This window comes from Salvelinus fontinalis, chromosome 3, assembly GCF_029448725.1.
Source record: "Salvelinus fontinalis isolate EN_2023a chromosome 3, ASM2944872v1, whole genome shotgun sequence".
NCBI lineage: Eukaryota > Metazoa > Chordata > Actinopteri > Salmoniformes > Salmonidae > Salvelinus > Salvelinus fontinalis.
Window position 1 is genome coordinate 38,649,090 of NC_074667.1, and position 14,134 is coordinate 38,663,223.

The 14,134-nt window shown below is 42.5% G+C and overlaps 1 protein-coding gene across 2 annotated transcripts in view; it reads right to left on the reverse strand.

Annotated features, from left to right (window-relative positions):
• The window catches only part of LOC129847357 (metabotropic glutamate receptor 2-like), a 65,604-nt gene that overhangs the window by 42,085 nt on the left and 9,385 nt on the right, over positions 1-14,134 (reverse strand). For both annotated transcript variants that reach the window (XM_055915137.1, XM_055915129.1), the window contains exon 2: positions 12,181-12,925. In XM_055915137.1, the coding sequence (XP_055771112.1) occupies positions 12,181-12,723 (543 nt within the window). In that variant the 5' untranslated portion in view covers positions 12,724-12,925. The remainder of the gene's footprint in view (positions 1-12,180; positions 12,926-14,134) is intronic.

The window sequence follows — 14,134 nt, forward strand, 5'->3', positions numbered from 1 at the left end:
CAACACACAGCCATTAATGTCTAAACCGCTGGCAACAAAAGTGAGTATACCCCTAAGTGAAAAAGTCCAAATTGGGCCCAATTAGCCATTTTCCCTACCCGGTGTCATGTGACTCGTGACTGTTACAAGGTCTCAGGTGTGAATGGGGAGCAGGTGTGTTAAATGTGGTGTCAACGCTCTCACACTCCCTCATACTGACTGGTCACTGGAAGTTCAACATTGCACCTCATGGCAAAGAACTCTCTGAGGATCTGAAAAAAAGAATTGTTGCTCTACATAAAGATGGCCTGGGCTATAAGAAGATTGCCAAGACCCTGAAACTGAGCTGCAGCACGGTGGCCAAGACCATACAGCGGTTTAACTGGACAGGTTCCACTCAGAACAGGCCTCGCCATGATCGACCAAAGAAGTTGAGTGCACGTGCTCAGCGTCATATCCAGAGGTTGTCTTTGGGAAATAGATGTATGAGTGCTGCCAGCATTGCTGCAGAGGTTGAAGGGGTGGGGGGTCAGCCTGTCAGTGCTCAGACTATACGCCGTACACTGCATCAAATTGGTATGCATGGCTGTCGTCCCAGAAGGAAGCCTCTTCTAAAGATGATGCACAAGAAAGCCCGCAAACAGTTTGCTGAAGACAAGCAGACTAAGGACATGGATTACTGGAACCATGTTCTGTGGTCTGTTGAGACCAAGGTAAACTTATTTGGTTCAGATGGTGTCAAGCGTGTGTGGCGGCAACCAGGTGAGGAGTACAAAGACAAGTGTGTCTTGCCTACAGTCAAGCATGGTGGTGGGAGTGTCATGGTCTGGGGCTGCATGAGTGCTGCCGGCACTGGGGAGCTACAGTTCATTGAGGGAAACATGAATGCCAACATGTACTGTGACATACTGAAGCAGAGCATGATCCCCTCCCTTCGAAGACTGGGCCGCAGGGCAGTATTCCAACATGATAACGACCCCAAACACACCTCCAAGACGACCACTGCCTTGCTAAAGAAGCTGAGGGTAAAGGTGATGGACTGGCCAAGCATGTCTCCAGACCTAAACCCTATTGAGCATCTGTGGAGCATCCTCAAACGGAAGGTGGAGGAGGGCAAGGTCTCTAACATCCACCAGCTCCGTGATGTCGTCATGGAGGAGTGTAAGAGGACTCCAGTGGAAACCTGTGAAGCTCTGGTGAACTCCATGCCCAAGAGTGTTAAGGCAGTGCTGGAAAATGATGGTGGCCACACAAAATATTGACACTTTGGGCCCAATTTGGACATTTTCACTTAGGGGTGTACTCACTTTTGTTGCCAGCGGTTTAGACATTAAAGGCTGTGTGTTGAGTTATTTTGAGGGGACAGCAAATTTACACTGTTATACAAGCTGTACACTCACTACTTTACATTGTAGCAAAGTGTCATTTCTTCAGTGTTGTCACATGAAAAGATATAGTCAAATATTTACAAAAATGTGAGGGGTGTACTCACTTTTGTGATATACTGTATATACAGTGGCTTTGGAAATAATTATTTTTCCACATTTTGTTAGGTTACAGCTTTATTCTAAAATGTATTAAATCGTGTTTTCCCATCTATCTATACAAAACACCCCATAATGATGAAGAAAAAACAGCTTTTCATTTATTTTTGCCAATTTATAAAAAAATAAAAACTGAAATATCATATTTACATAAGTATTCAGACCCTTTACTCAGTACTTTGTTGAAGCAGCTTTCGCAGCGATTACAGCCTTTAGCCTTCTTGGGTTTGACGCTACAAGCTTGGCACACCTGTATTTGGGGAGTTTTTCCCATTCTTGACTGAAATAGCCAAACTGAAATAGCCAAATCCAGTAATTCGAAGTGGTGCCCGCTTACTTTTGTGTATATATAGTGTAATTCTGTGGACCAGACCAAGTTGAATTAATACTACAATGATTTTTTTCCACAGAAAACGAGCCTAGCTGCTTAAAATGAGAGTTAATTTAGTACAATTCTTAAAAGCTTGTTTTTACTTTTCTGTTGCTTATTCTTTAGATGTTTGGGGCTGCTGGTGAACCATTATGTGCAGGCATAATGAAAGTGTCACTGCACTAGCACACCTGCCAGAGTCTTTATGGTGTCTGTAGCTAGGTTTCCATCCAATTTGGCGACAGATTTTCAGGCGAATATTCTAAAATCTGCATAAAAACAACATGCTAATTTCCCATCAGAGTTGTGTTTCCATCAAATTGACTTGTTCAGGATAAAAGTCTGTGCGTAAATATGTAGTGCACATAAAAATAACTTTTGCGGTTAAACTCCCATGTACCGAATAATAAATGCAAGTTAAATGGGTTTTCATCGCATTTTCAACTCTAGGGCTACTGATGGTTTTGTCATAAATGTTCCATAGGTATAGCAAATGTGCCCACTCTGGTATTGGCACGTGCACTTTAGCCAACAGCTCACAGATACAGTGTGGGTATAGCCTACATGATGAGATTATTATGGACAAAAGTGCAAGATGGCAAATCAAATCAAAGTTTATTTGTCACGTGTGCCGAATTTCACCTTAAGGTGAAATGCTTACTTACAGGCTCTAACCAATAGTGCGAAAAAAAGGTATATGTGTATGTGTGTGTGTGTGTGTGTGTGTGTCTGTGTGTGTAAAGAAATAAAACTACAGTAAAAAAAAATTGGAAAATAACAGTAGCAAGGCTATATACAGACACCGGTTATTCAGGCTTATTCACTGAAAGGGGCATCAAGCTCAACACCATGCATTTTCACCACCCTGTGAAGTTCATCATTATTTAATCTATCACCTAATAAACTGCATGCTTTCCCATGATGTTGTGACATTTTTCATCCGACGTACTTTACTCGCATAAAAATATTGGATGGAAATCTAGTTAATGTCAAGCCATTTTGAGGATGCTGAAATTATATTTTGGACAAGTGTATGCATGCCTACAGGACTGGTTGTGTTTATGCCACATATAAAAGGGAATACATTTTAAAAGTTAAATTACAACTATTTAGGCTATATTGAAGCGTTCTAGGTGTGCGAGGAATAGCCGCTCGGGTTGGAGAGAAGGTAGAGCACACGTTATGCTTTTGAGAATAACTGGGCCTGCCAGGAGCTGTGGCCAAATTATTATAGGATGACTTGGGCGAATGATGATTCATAACAGACAGCACATCTAAGTAAAATATCGAATAAAAGTACAAATACATCCAGACTGGCCTGCTACTATGTCTTTCTGGACATTATAAACTGTAGAGAGTAGACCCACAAACAACTGATCCAAATGGAATGAAACATCCAAATCACAGGGCTTGTGTGCCATTATTCAAATTAGCATAGAGTAGAATTTTGCAATTATTCATTGCATTGTGGTGTTGTAGGCTAGTCTAAGTAGGATAATTGTATTGTCCCTAAACACTATAAATAGGGGATCCTTTTGAGCTGCATGTCTCATGTCTTCACTGTACGTTCATCTGCAATGATCCACCTGGCCTTTCAGCTTTCTATCAGCTATTCCTATTTGTTCTTGTGGATTAAATTGATGTAGCTTTGAATGCTTTTATGTGTGGTATTATTGCTAGTTAGCCTATTGCAGATCTGGACAAACGATCCACCAACCACTATTGTCAACATAGACAGTTAGACTGGTGGACTGTATTGACCTGTGGCATAGTAACAATTAGTGTGCGGAAAGCGTAGTGCACAAGGGAAGAAGCAAAACACATTGATATAGGGAAGGCGCATGCAAGCAGATGAGGACATTTGAAATTTGATTTGACTGGATAGTGCCAATACAATACTGAAATATTCATGGTAACTTGATGCCTAGAGCAATGAAACACAGTACAATACAATGAGTAACTAATAAACTGTAAGAAAGTTATTTCTACAGTATTTTACTGTAATTACAAGAGATTAGAGTAAGCAGGTTGGCTGTAGTCATTTGCATATTACATCATATTAATGAATACTAGGGTTTTTTTAGTGGCCAAGATAAAGCAAAGCAGTGCGACAACACAGAGTTACACATGGGATAAACAAAAGTACAGTCAATAACACAACAGAAAAATCTATATACAGTGTGTGCAAATGGAGTAAGGAGGTAAGGCAATAAATAGGCCAAGAGCAGCGAAGTAATTACAATTTAGCAAATTAACACTGGAGTGATAGATGTGCAGATGATGATGTGCAAGTAGAAATACTACTGTGCAAAAGAGCAAAAAAAGTAAATAAAAACAATATGGGGATGAGGTAGGTAGTTGGATGGGCTATTTACAGATGGGCTGTGTACAGCTGCAGCAATCAGTAAGCTGCTCAGATAGCTGATGTTTAAAGTTAGTGAGGGAGATATAAGTCACCAACTTCAGCGATTTTTGAAATTTGTTGACACTACAGTGGTAGGCTTGATAGCCAGGGGGTAGCCAGGAAGAAAGCATGGCCAGCCGTAGAGAAATGCTTATTGAAATTCGATTATCGTGGATTTATCGGTGGTGACAGTGTTTCCTAGCCTCAGTGCAGTGGGCAGCAGGGAGGAGGTGCTCTTATTCTCCATGGACTTTACAGTGTCCCAGAACTTTTGGAGTTAGAGGTACAGGATGCAAATTTCTATTTGAAAAAGGTAGCCTTTGCTTTCCTAACTGACTATGTGTATTGGTTCCTGACTTCCCTGAAAAGTTGCATATCGCGGGGACTATTCGATGCTAGTGCAGTACTCCACATGATTTTTTTTGTGCTGGTCGAGCGCAGTCAGGTCTGAAGTGAACCAAGAGCTAAATCTGTTCCTAGTTCTACATTTTTTGAAAGGGTCATGCTTATTTAAGATGGTGAGGAAATTACTTTTAAAGAACAACCAGGCATCCTCTACTGACGGGATGAGGTCAATATCCTTCCAGGATACCTGGGCCAGTTTGATTAGAAAGGCCAGCGTTTAACAGTGATGAGGGGTAGTCATTTGACCGTGGATGCATAACGGATGCAGGCAATGATCGTTGAGATCCTGATTGAAAACAGCAGAGGTGTATTTGGAGGGCAAGTTGGTCAGGATAATATCTATGAGGGTGCCCATGTTCACGGATTTAGGGTTGTACCTGGTGGGTTCCTTGATACTTTGTGTGAGATTGAGGGCATCTAGCTTAGATTGTAGGACGGCCGGGGTGTTAAGCATATCCCAGTTTAGGTCACCAAACAGAACGAACTCTGAAGATAGATGGGGGGAAATCAATTCACATATGGTGTCAAGGGCACAGCTGGGAGCTGAGGGGGGTCTATAACATGCGGCAACAGTGAGAGACTTATTTCTGGAGAGATTCATTTTTCAAATTAGAAGCTCGAACTGTTTGTGCATAGACCTGGAAAGTATGACAGAACTTTGCAGGCTATCTCTGCAGTAGGTTGCAACTCCTCCCCCTTTGGCAGTTCTATCTTGATGGAAAATATTGTAGTTGGGGATGGAAATCTCAGAATTTTTGGTGGCCTTCCTAAGCCAGGATTCAGACTCGGCAAGAACATTAGGGTTGGCGGAGTGTGCTAAAGCTGTGAGAAAAACAAACTTAGGGAGGAGGCTTCCAAGGCTTTTATGGTTACAGTAGACAACAAATGAGAGCACCTGTGTTATATCACTTGCACTTCTAGAGGACTAAACAAAGGCTTCCAAACTGGCCTTATTACAGTGCAAAATAGATCTGTAGAATCGTGGAAGCTTGATGTGCATTCCCGGTAATACACGTTGTGCAACCACAGTAAAACGAGTCCTATATCATCATGACCTGAAAGACCGCTCAGCAGGGAAGAAGCCACTGCTCCAAAACCGCCACATGGGGACTGCACATGGGTACATAGATCGTACTTTTTGGAGAAATGTCCTCTGGTCTGATGAAACAAAAATAGAACTGTTTGGCCATAACGACCATCGTTATGTTTGGAGGAAAAAGGGGGACGCTTGCAAGCCGAAGAACACCATCCCAACCGTGAAGGACAGGGGTGGCAGCATCATGTTGTGGGGGTGCTTTGCTGCAGGAGGGTCTGGTGCACTTCACAAAAGGAAGGAAAATTATGAAGGAAAATGATGTGGATATATTGAAGCAACATCTAAAGACATCAGTCAGGAAGTTAAAGCTTGGTCGCAAATGGATCTTCCAAATGGACAATGACCCCAAGCATACTTCCAAAGTTGTGGCGAAATGTCTTAAGGACAACAAAGTCAAGGTATTGAAGTGGCCATCACAAAGCCCTGACCTCAATCCTATAGAACATTTGTGGGGAGATCTGAAAAAGCGTGTGCGAGCAAGGAGGCCTACAAACCTGACTCAGTTACACCAGCTCTGTCATGAGGAATGGGTCAAAATTCACAAAACCTATTGTGGGAAGCTTGTGGAAGGCTACCCGAAACGTTTGACCCAATTCTGACCCACTGGGAATGTGATGAAAGAAATAAAAACTGAAATAAATCATTCTCTCTGCTATTATTCTGACATTTTACATTCTTAAAATAAAGTGGTGACTGACCTAAAACAGGGAATTTTTACTGGGATTAAATGTCAGGAATTGTGAAAAATTTAGTTTAAATGTATTTGGCTAAGGTGTATGCAAACTTCCGACTTCAACTGTACTTTTGTTTCAAAGTAGATTTGTTTAAGACTACCAAGAAACACTGACCCTGATTTAAGCCCACTGCAGTAAAAAGTTAAAATGGGTAAATGAGCAAGTGATTCTTTCTCCTTCCACAATATTTCTCCACAATGCACCACATTATGCTGCAGTAAATATATAGCAACATAACAGTACTTTATTGTTGAATTGTATTGAAAATTACTAACAGTGAATATTCAGGGTCCCAGCCCTGAATGCTGATTGGCTGATAGCCGTGGTATATCAGACTGTATGCCACGTGTATGACAAAACATTTCTTTTTACTGCTCTAATTCCGTTGGTAACCAGTTTATAATAGCAATAAGGCACCTTGTGTCGTGCCTAAGAACAGCCCTTAGCCGTGATATATTGGCCATATACCACACCCCCTCGTGCCTTATTTCTTAAATATATCACAGCATACAAACTGATAATTAGTGTTTTATATGGCTTGCACTTTAGGCCTTAATAAAGGCCTCTAAACGGACAGTGACTACAAGGCAGACAGATCAAAAGGACATGGCTAGCCACTCAACCATTAAAGGTTTGAGACTTTCTGCTACTCTGATCTGTCCCCTATATATATTTCCTTGTTAGGGAACCACAACCACATATCACTTAAATTGGTACAGCACTCTCACTAACGGGTGCAACAATATAGCCACCTATAAGACATGCCTTAGAATATGCTGAGAAACAATAATACCATGCATTAGTGCTGAGCGATTAGTGCTTTTATGAGGTCGGTTCGATTTCAGATCGATCATTAAAAAATTATCACCGTTTTTGATTTTGCTTTCAAATTTTTTTTAACATAAATTGAATGCTGTAACAACACAGAATAGAACAATTAATAAAAGTCCCATGAGCGTAGTGACTGCCCATAACCTCATCACTTATTAACCATAATTTATTCACATTACCTTACTTTAATAAAATATTTCAGTTGTTGTGTATATTACATTTGTTTTATTTGATTACTTTATTGTTTCATTCCAAGTCATCATCTCATCTCTATAGAGCTGCTGCCTATGCTGTCTGACAAAATCACTATTTTGGTAGTTCTTCAACATAAATAGGGCATTTATGACTGCTGAATACCAACTATCAATCAGGTAAAGGTACCTCACGAAGCAACTGCTCTCTATCCCTCTCGATCGCACATTCTTCATTTCTTTTTTACATAGCAGTGGTAAAAGAAACACAGATCAGACAATTAGGCACACAATGGATTTTGGTCATTGTAGTTAATTACCAGGTTTTCTGCACTAAATTATGTAGAATATTGGCCTGTTGGAAACTCACTACTACATCGCACAGTATGGGCTTGATCTGATTTATCTCTAGAGAAAACAGTGTAATGTGTGCATTGAGCTCACAGAAAATTCAAATAATTGAACCGACGTTGGTCAATTAGTTAATTTCAGTTAATCGCTCAGCACTACCATGCACCCACTAGTGTTCAAAAAGTTTTTGGTGCTCCAAAAATGTAGTATGGTACTCTATTCTGAATGACGATAATGATGTGCGCTGAGAGTCAGGAAGCAAGTTCAGGGAGTGAGCGTTTTAATAAATAAAAACAAAATTATACAAAAAAAAGAAACACGAATAACACAGAGACATGACACAGGAACAGAAACAATAACGCCTGGGAAAGGAACCAAAGGGAGTGACATTTATAGGGAAGGTAATCAGGGAAGTGATGGAGTCCATGTGAGTCTGATGACGCGCAGGTGCGCGTAACGATGGTGACAGGTGTGCGCCATAACGAGCAGCCTGATGACCTAGAGGCCGGAGAGGGAGCTCTCATGACAATTACAGTAATTTACTGGCAGCAATTTGCCAGTAAGTTCCTGTAAAGTTTCAGGACAAGGTTTGTAGAATTCCTATAATACAATATATTAACGTATTCTGTGCGGTACAGCATTCTCACTCAAGGGTGCAACAAATAAAGTCTCTTACAAAGCATGCCTTAAATATGTTAATGACACAGACTCTCTTTCCCCGCTCACAATATTTTCCCACAATGCACCATTTCCAGTATTTTCCTGTGCATTCTACAGTGTTTCAGTGTTTTAATTATAGAAAGGTCATACAGTGTGCTGTAAAACAAATGGGTGGTATTTACTGTGCATTATACGGGAATCTACTGTATTCAGTTATATAATATCATACTATTGATTAATACAGTAAGTTACTGATAAAATTACAAAAACAGCTAACAGTGTGGGTAAGCCTGTGTGGAGCCTTCAATGGCGTCACAGGCCCTCGCCTCCACACTACCTCCCAATCTGTGTCTGTGGAACACCATGACACCCACTGGCAAGTCCCTGGGCCAGATCCACCCACAGATCACATCGGACTCTGGGACACAACAACACCACCATGCGTCCGCAGGCTGCAGCAGCACCAACCTTCTCATTGTAACCAGTCCAATTCAGACTCCCAGACCCAAACTCCCCAGTCCCATACCTCCAGTGGGGTGGAGGCAGCCATGTTCCGGTGCATCTCCATGGTAATGGGGACCTTTAGCAGGGGATTGTGAGGTGTCCTGTGGCCTGCCCATCTCCCTGGAGACTTCACACACATCAGACGTGACCACCTGGGGGTTCACACGGGGAGGTCAGATACAGTGACCTTTCACACGGCCTGGACGGCCCAGACATGGACTCTAGTCTGACTCATCAGGATTATACAGGGAGTGCAGGACAGACAGACATGAGAGGAGAGGGCTGAGGAGCTAAAGGCTGCAGAGTAGTAGAACATGCAGCTCGTGTGAACGATGCCCACACACACTCAATACTCACTTTACCTGCATATCTCTGAATAACATAATTTCAACCAATGACTGGCTGCTACATTTCATCCATCACCATTGTCTGTCTGGCTCAATTTGACAGCCTATTAGGAGCACAGGAAATCATTGTTTATGTGGCCATCAATCAGTGTTTATGAATTAGACACCGCAGTCCGCACCACAATGTGAGCCTTTGCAGGAATTACAGTAGTGGTAATTGTGGTGACAGTACAGTGTGTTTGCGAAGCGCTGTTCCACAAACACAACGTGCTTAAAAATACATGAATGATAAAGGAAGTGCAATACAAGGGAAGATTAGTCTTAATAATGTAGGGCTAATTTGCTCAGCACACAAAAAGGAAGGCTGAACAAAACACTCAATAAAGCACAGACAGTAGTGTCAGAGTGAAGGTAATGACAGATTCACACTCCCTGGGACCCTATGTAGAGCGGTCCAAGCCAAGTTCAATCAGTCCTAATAGACTGGGCCTTGTTCATCAGACAGACACCCACAGGCCCACCGGCTCAGCACTACAACACAGAAAGTGAGAAAGCGCTCCTTCAGGAGCACAAACAGATCAGTTACCAGGCTATCCCTTTCTCCCTCTGAGACTGTGTGTAGTCTAAGTACAGGGTAGAGGTCATGTGGTTAAAAAAGTGTCATCCAAAGGCAAGGGGCACCGTCAGGCAGGCCGGTGGGTCTATTCAACCCGCTGATAGATTCCGTGGAGCCACTGTGGGAGAAGCTGGGGCAACCATGAGAACAGAAACGGGTAATAGCAGCTCTATAAATTACCACAGGACAAGGGCATGCTCCCTGAAAGGAGATAGAAGTCCCAGATAGTCTTTACCAAAATTATACCTCGTTCATCAAGTCTACGTATGTTTGCATGTCCTTTTCATCCCATACCTCCTCACAGGCCCTATGAGGTATTTCTGTTTGTTTTGGAGGAATACACAGAACAATAGATTGGAGTTAGCGGATTGCTGTATTCAGTCTATTTTCTAAATTAATTATTTGTAGTGGAGTCTCCAATTCTGCTCTGGTGTTTAGATAATGGCTGATCAGTGCATGAACACCACAGTCGCTGGATCCCCTCTCTCAGCACGAAACTCATCATTAAGGAATAGTTCAAATATTGCTCAAATCACGAGCACCTTTATGGGGATTCCCGGCGATGTCATCAGTATCTACAATTAAGCACTGTGACGCACTCACTAAGGCACCCCAGAGAGTGAGCCTTCCCAAGCTTTTTTACATACCTTCATGGCATACTTTTATCCTGACATATGGGCATATCTCACGCAGAGAGCAAACCCTCCCCCTCTGGGTAGAATGGTCCAATTTATTATTCATCCAGCCCTCCCTGTCTCCCAAGTAGCATAGGATGCAGTCATTCTGCCTATGAAGCAGAGGAGAGGGATGGAAGGAAGCCACCACAGTAACTGGCTGGGCCCCAGCATACTGAAGTACAACCACTGGAGGAAATATCCATGCAGGCTGCAGTGATTAAATCTGCTATTTTAATAATGCCTTGGACCCTAATTGAAACCCATTGGTGGTCTGTGGATGCCCAGAAGGTATAATGGCATGTGTGATGATAAGCCTGTTATACTACTGTGGGCTAGCCAGAAGGTAACTACAGTATAATCATTGAGTATGGGGAGGTATCACCTTAGGCTAGAGAAGTTCCTCTGACAGAGCTGGGAGTTGGCTGATGTGTGTATGTGAGCATGTAAATACGGGTGATTGTGTGTAGAGTGTGCAAGTGAATGTCCACAATTATCTATGACATGCACGCACGCACACACTCTCTCTCTCTCTCCCAGTCTGGGTGCTACGGAGCGTCTCCTCTCACAAGGCAGTGGCTTTATTAAGTCCCAATAAACGTGGGCCCAATTAGTCAGGCAGGTCACTCAAGATTGACTTTGAAATTGGACGTCCATCCATGTCCCCAGGAAGTCGGGAGATGCCGTCAAACCCGCCACTAGGGGCAACGTTGAGCGCTATTAACATCAAATAAGCTTGGGTTTTGCTAGGGCAAATTGGTCAAACCGTGAGATCTTGTTGCAATTAGTAGGCCTTTCATCACGTCAGCGTGAGGAGCTCGCCTTGCTTCACCTCACCAGTCAGCCGTTACTGATACTATTGTTACTACTACTGAGAGTAATCATGATGTCACTAGTCATCCTGTCAGCCCGTCCTCCTCAACCCAACATCTGCAGAGTGTTTGCATCTGACAGGCCCACTGCTGGAGTTTGAATTACCAGGGAAGAGAGGAGCTCCTCCAAATGAGATCAGCCAAGCATACGGGCAAACAGGTAAACAGATCTGGCATGCGGAACCCATACTCATTAAAGCTACTATGTTAACATCTCACTAAACATGGAGCACCGTAATTGCATGCCAGTACTTTAAATAAAGAGAGAAAGTTATATGATCATCAATCATTGTGTACCTTCTCTATTCTATGGAGTGAAACGACGGCTGTCTGGACTGTAACATAGATTTATAGAACAGTCAGTGCATCAGTATTTACAAAGCATGGGTTGGGATTGCTCAAAACCAGAGACTGGGAGATACTAAATAAACTAGGAGCAATTCAGAGTTTTAAAAAACGTATCAGCTTTAGAAAGTATCTTTAGCAAGAATCAAGAAAACTCTCAGTACTCATATCAGCAACCATAGTTAAGATCCAAGTTCGAACCTATAGAATAGAGCAACATAAACAAATATCTTTAGAGTGTAAAGTCAGTGCTATACCTGTATGGAGACATCACTGTAGGAGCCTCCTATCACCCCAGAGATGGCCAGAGGGACGTCGTCATGGATGGCGTAGGAGCCGTCAGGGCAGGTGTACTCGCTATCATCCACCTTGGTGAGGGAGGCACGGACAAACTCCAGGGACTGCTCCAGGGCGTAGGTATCCTTAGAGCAGGTGTCCAGGATGTGGGCTCCCAGCCGTATCCCCGGCAATAGGCGCTCGTCCTTGTTGATCTCGTCCAGGGCTAACAACATGGCCTCCAATCTCTGGATCCCTCTCTGAGCGTTGATCTTCCCACAGTCCTCGGCACCCTCGCCCTTCTGGTGCACAGGGAACAGCCCTCCTATGATCAGGTCCCCGTCCACTGTGATCTCCCTCTTGGTGTCCGTATTGAAGCCTGACATGGGGAGACCCAGTGGGGCTTGGGCCAGGAGGGACAAACACACAAACAACAGGCAGAGGTGGGAGAGGTGGGAGAGGTGGAGGTGGAGGTGTCGGGGCAGGGTGTACAGCCCCAACCCAGGAGACCTCCCTGGTGACATGGCCCTGGGCCCTGGGTGAGTCTGATCACTGCTGTCGGGTGTTTCTCTTCCTCTGGTTCTCTCTGTTCTCTCTGGAGCTGGGGAGGGTACAGTAGGCTAGCAAGGAACAGAGCAGCGTGGCACGGCGGCACCAGATCTCAAAGCGCCAGTGTTTTTGTTCTGGCTGAGGCCATCTCCTGCATCAGGTTATGGAGAGTACAGCCTGTGGATCAAACAGAGGGGGAGTCAGTCAATGCTACAATACAACGAGACCTTTGTTTCACACACATACAGTCCAAGAAAATCAAGGTGTCTGGGACACATTCTCATTTCCATTACATCATATTTACGAGACAGTCAAATGTGTGTTGTATGATTCCAATTCCAGTAAAATTTGTGTTGTATTATTCCAGTAAAATTAGTGTTGTATGATTCCAGTGACATATGTGTTGTATAATTCCAGTAAAATTTGTGTTGTATGATTCCAGTAAAATTAGTGTTGTATGATTCCAGTGACATATGGGTTGTATGATTCCAGTAAAATTAGTGTTGTATGATTCCAGTAAAATTAGTGTTGTATGATTCCAGTGACATATGGGTTGTATGATTCCAGTAAAATTAGTGTTGTATGATTCCAGTAAAATTAGTGTTGTATGATTCCAGTGAAATTAGTGTTGTATGATTCCAGTGAAATTTGTGTTGTATGATTCCAGTAAAATTGGTGTTGTATGATTCCAGTGAAATTTGTGTTGTATGATTCCAGTGAAATTTGTGTTGTATGATTCCAGTGAAATTAGTGTTGTATGATTCCAGTGAAATGTGTGCCATGTGATTCCAGTGAAATTAGTGTTGTAAGATTCCAATAAAATTAGTGTTGTATGATTCCAGTGAAATTAGTGTTGTATGATTCCAGTGAAATTAGTGTTGTATGATTGCAGTGAAAATTGTGTTGTATGATTCCAGTGAAATTAGTGTCATATGATTCCACTGAAATGTGTGTCATGTGATTCCAGTGAAATTAGTGTTGTATGATTCCAGTGAAATGTGTGCCATGTGATTCCAGTGAAATTAGTGTTGTAAGATTCCAATAAAATTAGTGTTGTATGATTCCAGTGAAATTTGTGTTGTATGATTCCAGTGAAATTAGTGTTGTATGATTCCAGTGAAATTTGTGTTGTATGATTCCAGTGAATTTAGTGTCATATGATTCCATTGAAATGTGTGTCATGTGATTCCAGTGAAATTAGTGTTGATAATAACTGCTGTAGGATGCAGGGATAGTCACTGGATAATGACACATTGACATAAAAGTGATACTAGAACATTTCTAATAGTTACACATGTACAATACTACATAGGCTAATGTATATTAACTTACTACTTCCATTCTCTTGTGACATGCAACTATATTCATGATGCAGCATGCTGGCCC